Here is a 23569-nt window from a genome sequence, read left to right on the forward strand (position 1 = left end):
TGAAGAATCAACAACAAGTGGGACACAATCATGAAGTGGAACGACATTTATTGGATATTTCAAACTTTTTTAACAAATCAAAAACTTAAAAATTGGGCGTGCAAAATTATTCAGCCCCCTTAAGTTAATACTTTGTAGCGCCACCTTTTGCTGCGATTACAGCTGTAAGTCGTTTGGGGTATGTCTCTATCAGTTTTGCACATCGAGAGACTGACATTTTTTCCCATTCCTCCTTGCAAAACAGCTCGAGCTCAGTGAGGTTGGATGGAGAGCATTTGTGAACAGCAGTTTTCAGTTCTTTCCACAGATTCTCGATTGGATTCAGGTCTGGACTTTATTTTTGAACCATTCCATTGTAGATTTTGCTTTATGTTTTGGATCATTGTCTTGTTGGAAGACAAATCTCCGTCCCAGTCTCAGGTCTTTTGCAGACTCCATCAGGTTTTCTTCCAGAATGGTCCTGTATTTGGCTCCATCCATCTTCCCATCAATGTTAACCATCTTCCCTGTCCCTGCTGAAGAAAAGTTGGCCCAAACCATGATGCTGCCACCACCATGTTTGACAGTGGGGATGGTGTGTTCAGCTGTGTTGCTTTTACGCCAAACATAACATTTTGCATTGTTGCCAAAAAGTTCAATTTTGGTTTCATCTGACCAGAGCACCTTCTTCCACATGTTTGGTGTGTCTCCCAGGTGGCTTGTGGCAAACTTTAAACGACACTTTTTATGGATATCTTTAAGAAATGGCTTTCTTCTTGCCACTCTTCCATAAAGGCCAGATTTGTGCAATATACGACTGATTGTTGTCCTATGGACAGAGTCTCCCACCTCAGCTGTAGATCTCAGCAGTTCATCCAGATTTATCATGGGCCTCTTGGCTGCATCTCTGATCAGTCTTCTCCTTGTATGAGCTGAAAGTTTAGAAGGACGGCCAGGTCTTGGTAGATTTGCAGTGGTCTGATACTCCTTCCATTTCAATATTATCGCTTGCACAGTGCTCCTTGGGATGTTTAAAGCTTGGGAAATATTTTTGTATCCAAATCCGGCTTTAAACTTCTTCACAACAGTATCTCGGACCTGCCTGGTGTGTTCCTTGTTCTTCATGATGCTCTCTGCGCTTTTAACGGACCTCTGAGACTATCACAGTGCAGGTGCATTTATACAGAGACTTGATTACACACAGGTGGATTGTATTTATCATCATTAGTCATTTAGGTCAACATTGGATCATTCAGAGATCCTCACTGAACTTCTGGAGAGAGTTTGCTGCACTGAAAGTAAAGGGTGCTGAATAATTTTGCACGCCCAATTTTTCAGTTTTTGATTTGTTAAAAAAGTTTGAAATATCCAATAAATGTCGTTCCACTTCATGATTGTGTCCCACTTGTTGTTGATTCTTCACAAAAAAATACAGTTTTGTATATTTATGTTTGAAGCCTGAAATGTCGCAAAAGGTCGCAAAGTTCAAGGGGGCCGAATACTTTCGCAAGGCACTGTAGAACTTGTATTATTCAGAAACATAAAATATGGTCAAAAATTTGAAAAAATCTGTGATATGATATTTTTGCCATATCGCCCAGCCCTGAGGCTAAGTAAGATGACAGAACAGGGTGTTTTTAGTGTTAGGGGCATTATTACTATTCCGTTTATTCAAATATTATTGTTTTTGTGGTAGTAGTAATAGAAGGTGTGGTGTAGTTGGCAATTGTGTTTAATGATTAGCGGTAATCATTTCTTGCTGTGTTGTTTTGACCTGTTTCTGTCTTTCTGTCTTTGTAGGATCTATGAGAGGGTGGTGGAGATCCCGTTCATGGACATACCTGATGACGCAGCTTTCTGGCTGGGACAAAGGAACAGCGCCCATGGCTTCTTCAAGGTAAACATGACATGTTTTGTAAAGCTGAAAACTCTTCACGGTGGCCTGTGTTTGACGGTGCGTCCTAAACGGGGATGATGCTGCTTGATAAATTATTCAAATCATTGAGGAGAAAATGAAGCGCGTTGGCTCATGGACCTTGTTTTCCCACAATCCACGTACTCCACACCCACTTCCCATCCTTGGCTGTTTAACCATTGACTTTATTTATCAAGTCTGGGAATTGAATTGGTCACATTTCTCAAGTCTGCCAATGTAAATGTTACATTCCTTCTCTCCCCTCCCTCATATTAAGAATGAATTGACATGTTTGTCCCATATATTGTGTCCCCCCCTTGTTTACTGCTGCTGTGCATAGCCGGCGTAATTATCCCACAAACACTGATTTGCTAGAAATCTGTAAAGGCCTTTGGAATGGACCGTACTCACTAAACATGCCCCATTGTTATATCAGACTAGAAGATGTATCGCCCCTCACACAGGTTTAATCCCCCCAGGAACACCTTCCCACAAGGATAAGTTAGAGTATATTGTCCTCTCATCTGCTTTTAACAACACTGGTGGTGCTTTGTGTCTGCTGTCGGGACAAACTGATCACCAGAATGTGTGTCTGTGCGTGTGTGTGTGTGTGTGTCTGTGTCTGTGTACATATTGCCTCCGTGTGTGTAGGTACGACTGCCTCTTTGTGTATCGGTCTGTGTGTGTGTGTGTGTGTCGCTTCTGGCTGTTGCATTTCCCTCAGCGTTAATTGGCAGATGAAAGAAGACTTGGAGGTCACCCACTAGTCTTGTCGTGTGCCCACCACACCTTTCCCTCCCTGATTAGTGCTGGGAAAGGAAAGCCACATCTCTTCTAACGAAAAAAAAAAAAACCTTAATTAACATATTAGACACTCTCTCTTTGTCTCTGTTTGTATAGGGGTTTAGAGGAAGCAAAAAAAAGTTGCTTCCATAACAGTCTAGTGGCAGACACTTTTATCACAGAAATGGATGATGCCCAATCAGCAGTTCAATATTATACATCCTTCATACACTCAGTATACCAAACATCAGGAACACCTCATGTTATACCATGATGTATATAAGGGAGAAATCCTTAAGATGACTCACAATTGACGACTAATTAAGTTGCACTTAGATCCTAATCTTTCATTACCAGACACTTTGCACGGTTTACCCCTGTAGGCTACGTCTGGGAAGCAGCTCGTTTTGACAGTAATCATCCGCTCAATAACATTTAACACGTCATGCATACATTCATCAGTGATACGTACATGCGTTATCTTCCCTAGTCTGGCGGTTTTTCAGCCTTCCACTGAGTCAGAGTCTAAATTACCGGGAGACGGAAACATGTGTAACGAAACATGACTCATGCCTGCTTCCATCTGACCTGATGTTGCCATGAGGAATCAGCCAATTGGGTTCTTTCGATTTGAATGTATGGCCAGTAAATTGAAGTAGCAAGACAATTTAAAAAAACAATTTCTCATAAGTTGCGTGGCTCCAAAAAATCCACTCAAGGAATGGAAGGGGCCAGGTTTCCATGGTTACCGAGTGTCTGGATGTGCGGTTCGGCCACAGGACGAAAGGCTATCAAATTAAGAGACCTATGAATCAAATTGAAACTGTATCTCATAGTTATGCTTATCAAAGGGAATCAGGAGAAAACAGAAATTGCTATTACATTCATGACTCCCGTATCATTGGTTCACTTTGCATCCAATTTCAGTCCAATTATCTCACCACACAGACTGTACCAGTCCAGAGAACACATAACTCAGAATAAACTTGTCAGACTGCCTCCCCGATATTGAAACACACATTTCCAGTAACATTCACTAAATATTTCATACATTTGTTTTCTGATAACAGTAGTTATTGAGGTTGTGCAAGATTTGAAGATGATAAATTGCGTGTGTGTGTGTGTGTGTGTGTGTGTGTGTGTGTGTGTGTGTATGTGTATGTGTATGTGTGCGTGCGTGCGTATGTGCCTGCATGCCTCAGTAAATGAACAATAAACTAGACCATGTTTCATCTCTGTTATCTCTCCTCAACCTATTGCGCATTAGTTTCCTTAGCTTCTCTTTATATAACACCATCCACTGCATTGATGATGGCTATCCTCTCATTTCAGGTGCTATCTGTGATCAAGTAGGACACATTTAGTCTGAAGAGACAGTATGCTCTGTGCTGGCTGTAACTAAGTCTGGTTTTTTTTCTGTGTGGGTGTGCGTCTGCAGGGTGTAATGCAGGATGTTCAGATACTAGTCCTGCCTCAGGGATTCATCTCTCAGTGCCCAGATCTCAACCGGAGTGAGTCCACACCTATTGTATTGTAATGTTATTCACCTGTAACATTAAGGCATGTCTACACATGTTGGATCTGTGGTCGGTTCTTTTCTAGCATGCCCAACCTGCAATGACTTCCACGGACTGGTGCAGAAGATCATGGAACTGCAGGATATCTTAGCCAAGACATCCAGCAAGGTACTGGGATGTATCCTGGTTATACACCTTTGTTGTCAAGGGTGATAGCTTGGGCTATTCGTTTCTGCTTCAACATGTTTCCTTCACCATCAAAGATGCAACCATACTGGCTATGGTCTACCTTCTTATATGAATCTACTTTGATAATGTTATACTGTGAAGCTCTCCTTTAGTGCATGGTCGACTGTAGCAGGGCTTGAAGTAGGACTTGTTTCATGTGTATAGAGATGGATGATATGCACCGATCTGAGGCTCACTCCCCCCTCTCCCTCCCCCTTCCTCCCTTTGTATCTGGGCTTGGCGTGGCCAGCTGTCCAGGGCGGAGGAGAAGATGAATGGTCTGGATGGATGCTATTGTGAGAGGACCTGCAGTGTCAAGGGGGTCGTCTACAGAGAGGACGAGTCCTGGACAGATGGCTGCAGGAACTGCACTTGCACGGTGGGCTATGTGTGTGTGTGTGTGTGTGTGTGTGTGTGTGTGTGTGTGTGTGTGTGTGTGTGTGTGTGTGTGTGTGTGTGTGTGTGTGTGTGTGTGTGTGTGTGTGTGTGTGTGTGTGTGTGTGTGTGTGTGTGTGTGTTTCAATGGCCCCATTGTAGACCCTGCCTTTGTTTTGGGCTTCAGTTCATCAAGTGTTGGTGGGGAGGCGGGGCCATACCCCATTGTTGATGGCTTATGTTCTCATTACTGCATTGGATTGAAAGGAGTGTTGCCCTAGATTCCCAAATAAAACAGGACAGAAAACAAGAAGGATAGAAAATGTACGCAGTAACTTGGATTATACAGATAGAGCTGCAGGACAGCCATGCTGGACATACCCTCTCTAGGGTCTACTTTCCTCTTCACCAAGCAAGAATGATTAGAAAATGAAGTTATGAGCATAACTATATACCACATCAACAGACATATTTCACCCCCTGTCATTCTACCAGCTATAAGACACCAATTCCTCTCTATGCCACTGAACTAGGGATGGGGGTTTGAAATAATTTCACCATTCGAGTAATATCATTTTTTGTCAAATATCCAGATATTTTAGAAAGTATATATTTTTTACGTTTTTAACTTGAGCACTGCCGAGCAAGGGAGAGAGGTTGGCAAGGGAGAGAGGTTGGCAAGGGAGAGAGGTTGGCGCTCTATTCCTGCAGCTGTGGAGGGGCTGTGTGTGTGGGAGCGAGGAGACGAAGGGAGAGAGAGAGAGACGCAGTAGCCGACTCGGCTACAGCCAAGACGAACTAACTTGTAGCAGCCACAATGTTATTTATCATCCCATATTACAGTGCCTGTCTTGGCTGGAGTAGACTAGAGAAGCCAGCCAGCTAGCTAAGTTAGCCAGCTATAGCTAGCTAGGCTAATTGAGGCCAAATGCTGCCCTTTCACCCCAACCCCATTCAGATAAAACAACAGCCTAGCTATTGCTTGCTCATTGGAGCCTACTCCTCATTTCACAAACCTTTAATTTCCGAAATGTTATTCCATCTTGCATTGCATTAGTGAACTCTCACTCCACTTGCTACACATGGAGCCACTTTGACTGACCAACATAAACAACAATCAACACACGTGAAGGCTACCTGTGGGCTACCGGTCTTTTTATGGGGCGCACATCATAAAAACTACATTGAAAAGTTTTTTGTTTTATTAAATGAATAATTTGAAATGTAATGTTATATCCTTGTATGTAACAATGTCACATGGATATTTTTGATTTACGTTAAAGGTCCAATGCAGCTGTTTTTATCTCAATATAAAATCATTTCTGGGTAGCAATTAAGTACCTTAATGTGATTGTTTATTCTAGGACTGTCTGGGAGTGGTCTGAGTTGTGAGGGAAAACTGAAAACTGGCTGTTATTGGCAGAGACGTTTAGAACTCTCTTTATTATTGTTCTATCAACTCATTTACCGCCTGGTGATGTCATCAGGCAGGCCAAAACTCCATCCCACCAACAGCTTGTTCACAATTTCACAGTATTATTCCCTCATCAGTGTGTAAATATATCTAAAACCCAGGGAAATCATGTTTTTTGACTGCACTGGGCCTTTAAAATAGGCATAAATGAATACAATATTCAGTTTTCGAATACTAACGTCCGTTCGGATATTCGAAAAATAACTGTGAATATCCCTACAATGAACTCCTCAAATGAGCGGATGTGCGCCAGCTGATGAGATCCCGTATTGCTTAGTACATTATATTGGTAAAATGTGAGTATCATTTTTTATTCAACTAGGCAAGTCCATTAAGAACAAATTCTTATTTACAGTGATAGCCTATTGTTCACCACCCTATTGGAACTCCCAATCCCAGCCAGATGTGATGTAGCTTGGATTCGAACCAGCTACTGTAGTGACACCTCTTGCACTGAGATGCAGTGTCTTAGACCGCTGCGCCACTCAGGAACACTGTGAATGTATATATCTTTCACCTAATTACTCTCCACAGATGATCATTATCAACAGCGATTTGTTTCACCCACTCGTCCAAGGAATCGTCGGTGCTCATAGACTTGTCGTGTCCTCGATGAAGACTGCAATTACGCCATTAGATAGACATGTTCGTTACGTTACGCGTGGCAATTAGCCGCAACCTTTCAAACTAAAAGGTCACAGCATTAAGATGGTATCAAATATAGTGGATGAGTCAGTCCATGTTTCTTTAAGTAGAGTTCAGTTCTCAGGGAGGAATGTGGGTGAGTTACAGAGGTAGAAGCACCTCGTACTTATTCAATTCTTAAGACTGAATATCTTATAGAGGCTCTAGGGGAAGAAGGCCGGGGCATCATTTCATCTTAACCTAGGTTATGGCAAACATTTTTTTTACGCTCATTTACTGCATTTCTACACAATTTAAAAACTCTGAAATGCCATTTGGAGAGCCGCAAAAACAAGCAAAATGGACTCCATCCATTATCACCGTGTACAGTAGCTGTAGCTCTATTCACCTCAGTCAATAGGGGACTGAACATTCTACAAACAGCTGCCTGCTTATGCACTAGCTCAGCACCGGGATTACAACTTTAGTTTAGTTTCATGTCTAGTCAAACAGCAGTTCCCTTAGCCAAAGCCTTCTACTACAGCCATCTTTACCTCTGCAATGTGTTGAGAAAAAGTCCTGCTGGTCCCTGCAGCTGTGTCGATGTGCTTTCCCACAGAGAGGAAGATGTGAAGCGAAAGGTTTCATTCTCGCCCAAATCTGTCCAAAATAAGCCCAATGCATTTCTATGGGCTTATTTTGGTCCTAAGCTTGTCGCCTTGCCTTCCCGCCTTTGGGACAACGACTTCCATTGTTAGGGCGGAGACATGAGCATCTCGTCATTATATGCAGATCTCTGCTCTCCATAAAGCGAGCCGGACATTACAAACAGCCTTCCTTCCTCTCCAAGGCATCCGCAACTCCCAATTGAGGTCAGTGGAAGAAGGTTGTGTTTAATACTGTTGCCTGTCAGTTTCAGTGACTTCCTGTCATTTCTCTCTCCCACAGAATGGCACAGTGCAGTGTGAGACCATCTCCTGCCCATCCCCTCAGTGCCCAGCGGGCACCACGCCTGCCTACGTGAAGGGCGCCTGCTGCATGGAGTGCCAACGTGAGTGAAATGTCTTAACACACACACATACACATGCACAGATCGACGTACACACAGATGGACGTACAAACACAGATGGACAAACACACACACACACACGGACACGGACACATGCGCATGCACACACAAAAACACTCCGTAAAGGCTGCCTGACAACTGACCACAGCTCTGCATTGCTAAACTGCTCCCTGAGATGCTCCGTCCTTTTGCATATACATGGACCAATTATTTAACAGCCAGCTTATCAATACAGGTGGCTACATTGACACAAACGGGAAACAAACACCAGGGTTCCGCAGGATGTGAGATGAACTAGTTCCTGTTTACACTAGACAGGATGATGCTACTGTATGAGGCGGGGGAGCTCATCATGGACTTTCAAATCGAATTTAAAATAAAAAAAACGTATTTGAAGTTGAGGAAAAACAACATGAAAAACATGTTTATCTGGAGAAAGAAAACGGAATTATGAGATGGATGCAGGATGCCGTTGGAGTAGCCTTGTGTCTGGCTGAGCAGACCATGAAACATTAAGATAAATGTCTGTCTGTTTTATTTGATCAATAACCGCTTAGCCCGTGGATGTGTTCTTTTCAGATAAATAATTCTGTTTCATCACGTATCTACACAGAGAGGTTTTTTCTAGCAGACTCGGAAGATAGGAGGAAAGCAGCGCTATTATCCTCCTATATACAGGACCTTACCACTTATATTTCCTCCATTTCTGTTTTCAACATAGAGATGGATTTCAGAGAATATTAGCTCCATAGTGAGTGATGTGTTTACCTTTCAAAAGCAATAGAAGCAGTATAGTTCCTGAGATGACATTCCTCTTAAACATGCATGCTGTACGTCACAACATTCCAAGGTTCTCTCAACATTGTGTTTGGTCTCAATAAGCCTCTTGTTATTACTAAGAAGAGCTAGTTCCACTGTATAATGTGTGGCAGACTATATATTTTTAGAGGCCTGGGTTACACAGTACATCTTTTCAAGTGTAAATGTAATTCAATTTAAACTCACTGCCATACTCACACACACACACACACACACACACCATCAACACACACATAAACACGTGCAAGCTGATCCATGGGAATCAGACTCAGTCAAACTATTCATACCACATTCGGTTTGACTCTTTATCAAAGGGAATCCATTAGCTTAGCTCGCTAATCATGCTGTGTTGGCATAAACACTCCCTCTCCCTACCCAACTCTGCACTGCGCTGTGACAGGCGCAGGGGGTTGAAAGGCCTTTAAGCATCCTAATCTGACATCAACACACTGGTATAAATCCTCCTTAACTCTGCCACCTCTGTGTCTCTGTGTACAGCACTGAGGTAGACAAAGACAGGGCTCATTAAGCTTGCTTTGGTGTTAGAGACTCAAAGGAAGACTCCCTCTCCAAATGCAAACCTTATCTGTTCACCTACTGTACATTACCTCCTCGCGGAGCGGGAGGCAGGGAGCTAGGTTCTGGTTCGGATGACTTGTCAAGCACAATGTTTTTAATAGCTTTTTCAAAACTTCATCAATGCTTTTCCTGGTAATCAATTTAGTTTGTTTTACTGGTTCTTGTGCCGATATAATAATTCACAGTTTGATTGACAGGTGAAATGGCTTGGGGGTTAGGGTTTGGCCTATATACGTCTTCCTCTAGCAATTCTGATAATCAGGTAGCCTATCCTCTCAAACCTCCACATCAAACTGACATATTTAATAGGATTTTCTGCCCAAGTAAGATCATCGCCTTTCCCCCAGTCATACTGTGTCACGTTGAAGTCCAATGCTCCCACTCTGTTTTCAGATAGGGACAGACATGAAAATCTTTCTTATGTGGCTTCACCACAGTAGGTTGCCACAGACTGCCACAGTATAGTGAATATCACCTTTTTTTGTGTGCTGCCGTTTGTGTGTGTGTGTGTGTGTGTGTGTGTATGTCTATTTCCAGTGGTATGCCTGTTCAAAAAAGAAGAGTTGGTGGAGGGAGCTCAGAAAGCTGTACGCGACAACTCCGGCAGATGCCAGCTGTCCGAGTGCAGGGTGAGTACACAGCCCTTATGAAAGCATGCTATTGGTGTTTTCTTACCTACATCACTACTTGGTTTAAACAAACTCCCACAACTGCCACGAAAAGACAATAATTCAAGCAACCAGGCACTTACAGTGTATTAATTTTCATCACAAGGTGTAGGACAGCCTCGTTAAATAGTGATTCCAGACTAGAGTTGCTCTCATCAGGCCAGAGGCTAAATCAAGCCTGAATGAGAGACTGCAGTCGGCCGTCAACATCAGCTAAATTTATTGATCTGTTTTTTCCTATGCGCTCAATGGGGAAAGTAAATGGGCAGAACTGAGTAATTGAGTTTCCAGGAGGGGCCCAAACCGTCACAGCATGACAATCACTGTTTCGATCAATCATCATCAAATATAGCTCCTATATTCCTGTATGACCATATAGATTGTGCAGTGTGAGACGGATGGCTGTATGGTGAGATCAGACACCTGGCCCATTGGCAGCCCTTGCTTTCTGACTGCAACTGCTGTCTTATACAGACACAGGCACTGACATAGCTACAGACACGTATAGACACATAGGCACAGACGGACACGGAAGCAGTCCCAGACAGCTGCAGATCAAAGGGCTGTGTAATGTGGACAGTGTGAGACATCCTGGTCCTACAGTCTCAAGCAGGATGGCCGTCTGGGTAAGCAAGCCTAAGTATCTTAAATTGAGTGATAATGGTTTTTCTTTCATTTTTCTTACCAAGCTAAATTATCATTGGCACATCATTTTGCTTTTATATTAACCTGACAATGGCCTAATACAAGTAATATATCTTATTTCAACATATTCTTCTAGATATTTTACCTAATAAGATGTTTAAGGTTAAATAACATGATTGAGGTAAAATATCTTACAAAAATATCTGGGGGAAAAATGAATTACCTGTCTTAATTTTGCTTATGTTGACCTAAAAAAGCCTTATCTGCCAATGACGTTAGATCATTTAGCAAAAAAAAAAAGTATATAATTTTATATACATTTATATATAATTATCACTCAATTTAAGATATTTAGTCTTGATTAGATGTAACTTTTTGCATTGTGCTGCTGGTTTTGGGAGTTTTTGTTGTTGTTTGGGGGGGGGGGGGGGGGGGGTGACAAATATAGGGACACAACTATTTGATTTATCTTTATAGTGGCTGACCTCACCCTGTGTGGAACGCAGCTAGTCATAGATGTGTTCTGAGTTGGTTTGTTTGATTGGTATTTCTCTGGCTGAGTGTTTCTCGGTTGTGTGTTAATGATGTTATTAAGGATCATGAATCAGCATCAGTCAGGTAGACAAGAGTGGAGAGGAGTCAGGGCATTAAAGATGGCTGTTAAAGAGATGGTGGGAGAGGGAGCCCCCTAATTACATTTACTCAGTCTAATCACACAATCGGGGACAATTGCACTGGTTTCATATCCTTCTCTGTTCAATTTGTTATCATAAACCTCACTAGATAAGAGAATCAACATGCAGAGTCTTACTACAGCGCAGAAGCTCTTAACACTAACCTGAAATATGTATACATTACTGCTATTCACCATCATTATGTCATTTTAGTTGGGAAGTTGTGCACAGTAGAGAGGGAAGCACACCATGGATGCCTAATTGCCTCTGATTAAATTTGTGCCTTATCAAATCTGTGGGAAACCAGCAGCTGAGCTAATCTAACCCTAATGAGGTTGTGTCTCATATTGTTTCTCATTGTTTCCCTGTTACTAGGAGACGGCTATGCATCGGGTCGTCATGACTACCCCCTGCCCTGAGCTCAACTGTCCAGAGTCCGAGCAAGTCAACCTCACCGACAGGTGCTGCAAAGTCTGCAGAGGTATGGGAAAATACACACTCCTGCCTATAAAGGCATTTCACTGTACTGTATTAAAACGTGAAACTCTATATCAGTGATTTCCAACCAGAGGTACTAGGACCCCTGGGGGTAGTTGGCTTAATAAAACTCATGAGACTATAGGAAATATTCAGTTGGTGGTACAGTAACCGAATAAGGTTGGGAACCACTGCTCTACAAAACAGATTACAAACCTAAAAAGAATCAGCAAATCATTACAGGAATCATTGCAACAACAAAAAAACACCTGGACTCAGTCTGAGAGGAGTGACCTGTGTGTAACCTCTGACCTCTGTGCCCTAGGTCATGATTTCTGTGCAGAGGGTCACGACTGTGTGGAGCACTCTGACTGTATTAACTTGGAGGCTGGGGCCCGCTGCAGCTGCAAGGATGGCTTCCGCCCGCTCAGAGATGACAACGCATACTGCGAAGGTACACAAAGGATTCTAGTAGAATAACACTAGAATTGATAAAACACCTTCGATTGAACTGTTTATCTCCAAGAGTGGCAGAATCTCTTTTCATTTTGTGAACTTAGGTCGAACTGCAAGGGCTTTGTGACAGCATCATTTTGGGGTTGCAAAAATTGAAAGAAAGTCTTCCAACACATTGAGAGATGACATACTGTTGGACAGACTGTCTGCTGTAATTTGTGTAGAGGTATTAGTCATAGGTACGGATTGTGCGTTCACGTGCTATTCGGAACTAGGACACTCTGAAATGTCCGACTTGCTAAGTGATTGTAGTTTATATACAGTATGTGCCGCGTTCAACCAGTTAGCAAGTCGGAAAGTGTCCGATCCAGGGACTTACTTTCACCGACAGTCAAATCACTGTATGCTTTTGTCTACTTTCGGTCAGTCTCTACTGTGTATTGACATGAACATACGCTCCCTAGCTGTGTTTGTCTCAAAGCCAAGAACGCATGATGAGCAGAGACCCTCATAAGTAGTGCTATTCATCATGAATGCGGGGAATATTCATTGCTGATTGCATGTCACACTGATGTTTCAGGCCATGGTGTTAACTCTAGTAAAACAAACGGGACCAATTACAGCCATCGACGGCTACTATATTATTCCCAGCTGATCTCTCGTTAAACCAAACTAAATTCACCCGCACGGCTGATCTCTCGTTAAACCAAACTAAATTCACCCGCACAGCTGATCTCTCGTTAAACCAAACTAAATTCACCCGCACAGCTGATCTCTCGTTAAACCAAACTAAATTCACCCGCACAGCTGATCTCTCGTTAAACCAAACTAAATTCACCCGCACAGCTGATCTCTCGTTAAACCATCAATACGCGCTAAATTCACCCGCACAGCTGATCTCTCGTTAAACCATCAATACGCGCTAAATTCACCCGCACGGCTGATCTCTCGTTAAACCAAACTAAATTCACCCGCACAGCTGATCTCTCGTTAAACCATCAATACGCGCTAAATTCACCCGCACAGCTGATCTCTCGTTAAACCAAACTAAATTCACCCGCACAGCTGATCTCTCGTTAAACCATCAATACGCGCTAAATTCACCCGCACAGCTGATCTCTCGTTAAACCATCAATACGCGCTAAATTCACCCGCACAGCTGATCTCTCGTTAAACCATCAATACGCGCTAAATTCACCCGCACAGCTGATCTCTCGTTAAACCATCAATACGCGCTAAATTCACCCGCACAGCTGATCTCTCGTTAAACCATCAATACGCGCTAAATTCACCCGCACAGCTGATCTCTCGTTAAACCATCAATACGCGCTAAATTCACCCGCACAGCTGATCTCTCGTTAAACCATCAATACGCGCTAAATTCACCCGCACAGCTGATCTCTCGTTAAACCATCAATACGCGCTAAATTCACCCGCACAGCTGATCTCTCGTTAAACCATCAATACGCGCTAAATTCACCCGCACAGCTGATCTCTCGTTAAACCATCAATACGCGCTAAATTCACCCGCACAGCTGATCTTATTTGCAACCATTATTGGTTGCCACATTATCGCTCCCTGAAAGATGATGTCGGCGTTAACTTAGTCTCGCGTGCTACCAAAGTCTTTCGAGATATTTTCACCCTCTTGTGGGTGTTATCATCAAAAACAACTTGGGACCTACTTTTTGAGAAGACTAAGGGCGGTTGATCTATTTGACAATCATCCTGTACAAATGAAATAAAGTATTTCCTCATTAGCTGTGGCAATGTACCGACACGTTGTATGAATGGAAAACTAATGCTGGTGTAGCTCATGTTATTTTATTTGTTTTCAATTCATGTAATCCATTAAATGCAACTGTCTTATCAAGATAAAATATCCCAGGACTATTTGAAATGTGTAACTAAATCAAGTCGATTGAGTTTTATAATCTGTATTTTTTTAATCAAATGAAAAATGCAGGCTAATAGTTATTTCAAATGAATATATGATATTATTTAGCCATTAAAGGTGAAACGTTTGAATGAATAAGACCTATTACGTCTATATTCTTATACTCAAATGCGATTTTGTTTACATTCATCAGCCTTACGGTGCTCCTGATAGGTCGATATTTCACTGGGGGCGGGAGTAAAGAGCAGACGCAGCTGTCTGGTATCATAATCACTTGACACGGAAACAACGAGAGATCAAATGATCTGCGGGGGTTTTTTATCATGGGTTTTTGGTTGCAAGCAAGTCTGCTTTAACACACTAGTGCATGTAATCTCCCTGTTATTAGCGTTTGAAGAAATCCAGCTGTAATGCGTAGCACATCGCTACATTCCGCCTGTTGGTTGCCATACACCCAATGCGTTTGATCTTTTCATGATTGTTTTCTTATATAACAGATGCTGATATGTTTTATACTCTATGGCGATTTGGCCCTCCACTTTTGAAGATTGGAAAATGTGTCAATACTTCAAGGACATTTAATCACATGAACTGCCTACTAAAATACATGCAAATAAACATTATATAAACAAACTGTGAATATAGATGTCTTCGCCGGCCCTTCCCTTCCTCAGTGGAAATTCTCACATACGTCTTTGCTTCTTACTCTACGGAATCTTCCTGGGATGATCAGAGTGAAGTGACTTCTCCATCTGCGGTGCTGTAAAATCTACAATGTTCACCCAACTCATAGTAATACATGTGGGGTTCCGGGAGCTAAATCTATGGATGACGTTGATGACAAGCGCAAATAAGCCATCAAATCTCGACTCCATATCCCTTTCATCCTCGTTGCTTCACTCCGTGCCTGTATGCATACATGCCCCACTTTTACCAAGCTGATGAATTCCCTCCAACTTCTCTCTTCTGTCACCTTCACCAGCATCAGTGCGATGTCTTTGGTTACATGTTCATTGGCTCTAATAACCAGGAGGGGAAAGGCATGTGTTAAGAAGATAACAGCCATTCCTGACCTCCTCTCAGTCTGTTTTAACATGCTAAATATGATCAGTTGGTCAGGTAATTATAATGTCTCAGGGAATTTGCATAATTGAAGATGCTATCAGCCCCCTGTCTCCAATTAATGGAGTATAAAGGTCTCTGGGCTACAGGTTAAGCTCCTGCCGCATGGCACCACCTCCACCTCAACTCACCACCTAAACTCACCACCTCCACCTCAACTCACCACCTCCACCTCAACTCACCACCTCCACCTCAACTCACCACCTAAACTCCCCACCTCCACCTCAACTCACCACCTAAACTTACCACCTCCACCTCAACTCACCACCTAAACTCACCACCTCCACCTCAACTCACCACCTCCACCTCAACTCACCACCTCCACCTCAACTCACCACCTAAACTCACCACCTCCACCTCAACTCACCACCTAAACTCACCACCTAAACTCACCACCTCCACCTCAACTCACCACCTCCACCTCAACTCACCACCTCCACCTCAACTCACCATCTAAACTCACCACCTCCACTTCAACTCACCATCTAAACTCACCACCTCCACCTCAACTCACCACCTAAACTCACCCCCTCCACCTCCACTCACCACCTTAACTCACCACCTCCACCTCAACTCACCACCTAAACTCACCACCTCCACCTCAACTCACCACATTCACCTCAACTCACCACCTAAACTCACCACCTCCACCTCAACTCACCACCTCAACTCACCACCTAAACTCACCACCTCAACTCACCACCTAAACTCACCACCTCAACTCACCACCTAAACTCACCACCTCCACCTCCCTCCGCTGCGTACTGGCTGCACCACTTCTCAAGCCAGCAGAGACTGGTGCTTTTGCCCACTCTAAGTTGGAGGGAAGAAGTTTGGTAAATACTTGTAAATCTAGGAGGAAGACGTGTCCAAGTTCCTGTACACCCAGGGTAAACGTGAAGGTCGAAGTTGTGGGCCTATTTCAATATAGGATTTGGCTCTATTTCACTTACTTGTAGTTGCATCCAGTATCCCCTGAGAGAAGATGCTGAAACACCCAACAGCAGTATTGTGACATGTTTGGAAATGAATAAGATCTGTAGTTGTTTCAATGCCAGCCATTCCATTCAACACAGTGGTGGTTAGAACCAGACTCATCTCGAGAGCGACCCAGGTCCCTGTATGAAATTGGATGGGGGTGTGAAGAGGGTTACTTCTGAAACTGCGGAGGGACAAAATTGACTCAATTTTCTGATGTTCTCACAAAAGCAATTGATTTTTTTTGAGGGGCTTCTGGAAATCATTTACACTATGAGTATTGTGCCCTGCAAAAAGAATCGGAACCGCCAACATAGTTGTTTTGAGGATCACACAAGTGTCTGAGAGAATGTTGGTGTTCCTATAATAGTCGGGACAAAGGTAGCTACACCATTTTGCTGTTGAGGGTTGGTATGCGTCAGTATACAGATGGAATAGCTGTTTGTCAGCCTCAGTATCAGACCACAGAAGACATGAGATGGATTCCAATAGACAGGCTCATGTGCTACACACAATATACATAATGTACACAATATACATAATGTACACAATATACATAATGTACACAATATACATAATGTAAATAAAGTACGCCGTGTACACGTACAATTCCCTTCAGCCATCTGGTTGGCATCAGATCGGTGTGGTATCTCAGGAAAATAAATACACTGGCTCTTTAAAACAGTCCTAGGTCACTGATGTGCTGAACATAGCCTATGAGATCACTCCTGTGTAAATGTTTCATAGAAGCAGTGGTAGCAGAGCCTCAGGGGGAGACTCTCCTCTCCCAGCCTCTCTCTGCTCATAGAGTGCTGTTCTCTCAGACAGAAAAGCACAGGGCCCCATCCCCTCAGAAGGCAGTCATGTAGAAGGCGTATTTTCCAACACAGATCCATGTGATGGGTAGTGTATTAAACATCTCTATTAGAGTGAAAGCCAAGCTGCTGTGGCCAAGTGACAGACTGTGATTGGCTCTAGATTGAGTCATCTGTAAAGCGCCCAAGGTTGAAGCTAATATTAGTACTCTAGTACCACAGGAGAAAAGGGACGGAGCAGCTCGCATTGTTTTCTTATACTCAAATAATTGTTTTCATATTATTTTCTGGCGTATCTGAAAATGAGTATAGTGTCTCTTTTCTTCAAAGACCTCCTTTATTCAGATGATTCACTCACACAGGCTTATTTACACCATTTTGTCCCGAGATCAAAAGGACATCGTTCTAAATGCTTCTCCGTTTTGACTATTGCTATTTGCACATTGGTGGCATTCAAATGCAAACCAAAACACATTGGTTCAACTGGTGTATGTTTTGCATGCATATCATTGCATTGGTGGAGTGGCATGGGGTAGTAGAGTCGGGCGCTTGCAGGGGTTGCACACATGGGCACATTTTTAGGCTGGGGTCTGGGGGAAAAAGTGGCCTTTTTATAAACGAATTCCATGCAATTCTAAGTCATTTTACTTGACTGGAGACTTCGGCAGAATCTTTTTTAATATCGCACAAATGATCGAAATGACAGGCTACTTTGACACCGACAAACTGAGCTCCCGAGGTCAATTAAAATGACCTTGTCTTGAATCCATCAATAGTGTAGGCCAGGTGTGTGGAGACACATATATTATACAATATGAGGAGGAAATTATAGTCTTAAAAAAGCTTTGCCGTTTCACTGACTCACCCAATGATCTGCAGCTCCCTCACCGTTGATGGCCGATGCGCTCATGCCAAAAGCCTATCTCTTGTTTTACTGTCTAAAACCATGCCGTTCACTCAATAGGCCTATTTGGAAGTTGATACAATATTTTGATAGCCTACAGACAGATTAGAGTCTTCTCTTTTCAGCAGGAGCCATTTGCTTTCCAACCAGTGTTTTCCCTCGATTTTATCTGAAAAAATTGCGAAAGGCTTGTTCACTGATAGATTTGCTGTGTGCTCTCGACTATACGCTATGCTTTGTGATTGGGCCACACACAATCCACAGCTAGGCAATTTTTTTTTGTTAAGCTATTGATCCTCTGTGGTTAAATTATAGGCCTAGTACTATTCTGAATTATTTCATTTATTTCTGAACAGACAATAGTACTGTAATTCTATAACTTCGTCAAATACATTTCAACTCATCTGGGATGCTGCAGCACCTCCAGCATCCTTCCAGCAGCTCTGATTCTATAAGGAAATAAATGATGAAGAGCAACACTGGAGAGATGAGAGTTGCAGGCTCATGTCTATCAGATCAGAGAGAGATCATAGACAGTGAATCTCATTCTAGTTATGTGAGATACAGGCGCACTTCTCTCTCACCACAGCAACGGCCACACGTTGGTCTCTAGGCTACAATGTTGCGGAAACCATAAACCTGGGCTGGCCCAACCCGAATCAATACTTAGAATATCAGGCGTGGCTGAAAAGCTAGGTTTTCACATTAGACAGGAGAATTACAGAGGAGGCAACTCGAATTAACTCTGATTGCTTTAGTTATAATGTTAACATTGCAAACAGGGACAATTAATTTTCATGCCATGAGAGCTACCGGAGACAAAACAGGCCGAAACTGAGAAGTGACGGATTAAATTAAGCACTGGTTGAATCCCATCCAGTGATAACTAGGTAGCCTGTGGCATGTTGATGTTTGTTGTAATGTCACAAGATGGAGGGGGGCTAATTGGCATTTACCAAAGGGCATCCTACTAGGCACAGGCGCCAATTAAACGTATTTTCAAAGTTGATTCAACGTAATTTCATTGAAACGTGGAAACAACATTGATTCAACCAGTGTATACCCAGTGGGATGGCTCATCCCACATCACAATCACTGCTGGGATGAGCCTGAGGTCTGACACAAACACACACACACACACACACACACACACACACACACACACACACACACACACACACACACCACTATCCCGAACCCGCTGTGTGCCAGCAACACCAAACACTCTCTGTGTGTGAGCGTGCAAACACCACAAGAGCAGACAAAAACCCTGCCGTGCTGAAAACCAGGCCAGTGTGGAAATAGCAACAGTACACGACAACAACAGCGCTCCTATCCCTCAAAAATCACCAGGCAGAGACACTGTTTGTCAGCATTACCTAGCGCTACTAGCACCTTATTCATTGGTTAGACCTCTGCCCCTTCTCTGGGACCCAAAGAGAAGGATGACAGATGATGGTGGGGATTCATTGATTCATGCAAAGAGGCAAATCTCCTCAAGATTAATGCGTGTCAGGAAGGAGAGTAAGCCCACTCACTCCGTCAGCCAAATGTCATCATCATTTCCTAACATCCCACTGGTCACAGATAGTTTTGATTTACATTTGGTTGAGTTGTCAACGAATGTGAATCCAACAAAAACAATGACTATGTACAGTGCCTTGCGAAAGTATTCGGCCCCCTTGAACTTTGCGTCCTTTTGCCACATTTCAGGCTTCAAACATAAAGATATAAAACTGTATTTTTTTGTGAAGAATCAACAAGTGGGACACAATCATGAAGTGGAACGACATTTATTGGATATTTCAAACTTTTTTAACAAATCAAAAACTAAAAAATTGGGCGTGCAAAATTATTCAGCCCCCTTAAGTTAATACTTTGTAGCGCCACCTTTTGCTGCGATTACAGCTGTAAGTCGCTTGGGGTATGTCTCTATCAGTTTTGCACATCGAGAGACTGAAATTTTTTCCCATTCCTCCTTGCAAAACAGCTCGAGCTCAGTGAGGTTGGATGGAGAGCATTTGTGAACAGCAGTTTTCAGTTCTTTCCACAGATTCTCGATTGGATTCAGGTCTGGACTTTGACTTGGCCATTCTAACACCTGGATATGTTTATTTTTGAACCATTCCATTGTAGATTTTGCTTTATGTTTTGGATCATTGTCTTGTTGGAAGACAAATCTCCGTCCCAGTCTCAGGTCTTTTGCAGACTCCATCAGGTTTGCTTCCAGAATGGTCCTGTATTTGGCTCCATCCGTCTTCCCATCAATTTTAACCATCTTCCCTGTCCCTGCTGAAGAAAAGCAGGCCCAAACCATGATGCTGCCACCACCATGTTTGACAGTGGGGATGGTGTGTTCAGGGTGATGACATGTGTTGCTTTTACGCCAAACATAACGTCTTGCATTGTTGCCAAAAAGTTCCATTTTGGTTTCATCTGACCAGAGCACCTTCTTCCACATGTTTGGTGTGTCTCCCAGGTGGCTTGTGGCAAACTTTAAACAACACTTTTTATGGATATCTTTAAGAAATGGCTTTCTTCTTGCCGCTCTTCCATAAAGGCCAGATTTGTGCAATATACGACTGATTGTTGTCCTATGGACAGAGTCTCCTACCTCAGCTGTAGATCTCTGCAGTTCATCCAGAGTGATCATGGGCCTCTTGGCTGCATCTCTGATCAGTCTTCTCCTTGTATGAGCTGAAAGTTTAGAGGGACGGCCAGGTCTTGGTAGATTTGCAGTGGTCTGATACTCCTTCCATTTCAATATTATCGCTTGCACAGTGCTCCTTGGGATGTTTAAAGCTTGGGAAATCTTTTTGTATCCAAATCCGGCTTTAAACTTCTTCACAACAGTATCTCGGACCTGCCTGGTGTGTTCCTTGTTCTTCATGATGCTCTCTGCGCTTTTAACGGACCTCTGAGACTATCACAGTGCAGGTGCATTTATACGGAGACTTGATTACACACAGGTGGATTGTATTTATCATCATTAGTCATTTAGGTCAACATTGGATCATTCAGAGATCCTCACTGAACTTCTGGAGAGAGTTTTCTGCACTGAAAGTAAAGGGGCTGAATAATTTTGTACGCCCAATTTTTCAGTTTTTGATTTGTTAAAAAAGTTTGAAATATCCAATAAATGTCGTTCCACTTCATGATTGTGTCCCACTTGTTGTTGATTCTTCACAAAAAAATACAGTTTTATATCTTTATGTTTGAAGCCTGAAATGTGGCAAAAGGTTGCAAAGTTCAAGGGGGCCGAATACTTTCGCAAGGCACTGTATTTAGGTTAAAGTGTGGGTGACAAAAAGACTCAATTATCTTACGTTGCTGACGTTTTGCAAGTCCAATCCATTTCCCACATTGATTCACCGTCATCACATAGGATTTCTGTTGTTGAAATGACGTGGAAACAATGTTCATTCAACCAGTTTTTGCCTAGGGGGATGTTTGATAGCCTAAGCAAGGAGTTTATTCCATAAAACACATTAGCATCAATCTAGCTTGTTGTGGCACACACACACACACACACACACACACACACACACACACACACACACACACACACACACACACACACACACACACACACACACACTGCATTCCTCATTGTCTGGTGAGTTTGTTCATACCAGTCCATTATTCTAAACTCAGGTACTGTACTGGGCTAATTCCTCTCACTTCATTTGCCCTGTGATTTATCACTTGTGGTTATTGCCCTGCTAAAAAGACAATGCCTCTGCTTTTTAAGAGGAAACGGATCTGTTGTTGCATCCTAATGTGCTTCTTTTCAATCCATTGTGTTAATTGTCTCGCTTCCCAAAACAGTTTGAGGCTTTTCCATGTTTGTTTTGGTCTTTTTAAAAGATCACTCATTGAGGAAATAATTACCTGGTGTTTGGAAGAGATGAAGAGATGTTGAGCACCACATTTTCTTGTCTCTTGCCCATTAAAACACAAGCAGCAAAGCATATCATCCCCCTACCAATGTTTAGGTAATTGTTCTGAAGAGATAGTAATGGCCTCCTAGATGTTTTACTGAGAGGCCCGTTTGGGTAGAGTGAATAAAACATGTAGTTTGGAAATAATCGGAGGCTCTGGGGATTTTAACAATAAAGAAACAAGCGGATTAAAAAATTGTTCACTCCTTTATCAATTACAGCAGGAGACTTTGCTAAATAAAGAAATTGGAGTTACATTGACTCTCCCTCCTACTGTTGAGGCAATAGTATCACAATAAGTGGGGTACTGCCTAGACATATTGAGCACCTTTTTTGTTATCATAATACATAGAATCGTTAGGAACATAATACATACAGTAAGCACGTAGTGAATTGTCTGAAAGACAGAAATGTCTACTTAAAATCTCTCCAAACAGAGAAGCCTGTCTATATACTCCGTTCACAGTCGAGGGCTAGCTAACTGTGCTGTGGTGAATTTCATTGAGTTGCTTTACTGCTCAGTCTGTTGAGACACACAGCCGTTGTCTTTCCTCTGACTACTAGCCCTGCCGTGGTGGGGGACTCTGGGAACTGTGTGAGAATATCAGCAAACAATCTGGCAGCCCATTTCAGTAGCAGTAGCAGAGATTTTACATCAACTGTTTGAGTAAATGAGCCCAGGCAGCAGAGAGAGGCTGTTGGCAGCATGGGGTGGTCTGGGAGTCTTTGTCGGCCCTCCAACAGGGACGCCACTGTTATCTCCTGACTCCCAGACTTCCACACAGCAGTATGGTTCACAGATAGGAGGCCGCTCCACATTAGGAATCCACAGGGGCGTTTTATGGCTCTGGAATGACCGGGATGTGCAACAACTGGAATATGATTTCTATCTGAATTGATATGACTGAGTCTACACATTATGTTTTAATGTAATGACAAATAATCTACTCCGGCTATTGAGTTGAAATGATACTGATTACAATTATGTTTCGTATTCTTATCTTTTCTTATTTTTTTATTGTTGTTGCATTGTCGCGAAGGAACCTGCCAGTAAGCATTTGCTTGAACAGTGTATGCCATATGTATCCTGTACATACGAGTATATAAGACTGTCCTCTTAAACAAATGAACCTCTGACTCATCTACGTATGACTGTGATGGATTCAGCCTTTGTAGAGAGGGGGGGGGGGGGGGGTGAGATAAACGAAAGTCATTCTCTGCCCATCCATCCAGCGTGCCAATGACTTGATCCAGATCGTTCCATTGAGAGATAAAAGCCGCCGGTGACTCTGCCATTCTTTTAGGGTGGCACATTGCATGTCGCTGTAGTGACAGGCCAATCAAGGAAATGGACTGGACTAATGGAGATGGAGATTGTTCATGCTCCCTTGCTGGCCGCTTGGCCAGCGAGCCCCGTCGTCCACTACGCAGACACGTTCCAACATATTGTTTCATTGTGCGTTATGCGTGTCAAACGGGGGGGGAAGACGAATGACGTCCTACAGTTAATAGGCTCTAAATCAAAGCCGCCGCATAGACAGCCAATCGCAAGCCCGAACAAGTGTCACCTAGGGCCCCCGCTCAAGGTTACCGCCCGCTATAGCTGCCCGCTGTGGAGAAACAGTCCGTA

At 42.9% G+C, this 23569-nt stretch overlaps 1 protein-coding gene across 2 annotated transcripts in view; it reads left to right on the plus strand.

Moving 5' to 3' along the window:
* nell2a (neural EGFL like 2a) overlaps positions 1-23569 on the plus strand; it is a 102762-nt gene that overhangs the window by 20600 nt on the left and 58593 nt on the right. Inside the window, exons 5-12 of one of the 2 annotated variants that reach the window (XM_021567998.2) lie at positions 1780-1876; positions 4116-4188; positions 4280-4362; positions 4673-4801; positions 7844-7946; positions 9900-9991; positions 11725-11830; positions 12152-12280. In XM_021567998.2, the coding sequence (XP_021423673.2) occupies positions 1780-1876; positions 4116-4188; positions 4280-4362; positions 4673-4801; positions 7844-7946; positions 9900-9991; positions 11725-11830; positions 12152-12280 (812 nt within the window). The remainder of the gene's footprint in view (positions 1-1779; positions 1877-4115; positions 4189-4279; positions 4363-4672; positions 4802-7843; positions 7947-9899; positions 9992-11724; positions 11831-12151; positions 12281-23569) is intronic. The other variant, XM_036952885.1, reaches the window with a different exon arrangement.

Source organism: Oncorhynchus mykiss, chromosome 2, assembly GCF_013265735.2.
Source record: "Oncorhynchus mykiss isolate Arlee chromosome 2, USDA_OmykA_1.1, whole genome shotgun sequence".
Classification (NCBI taxonomy): Eukaryota; Metazoa; Chordata; class Actinopteri; order Salmoniformes; family Salmonidae; genus Oncorhynchus; species Oncorhynchus mykiss.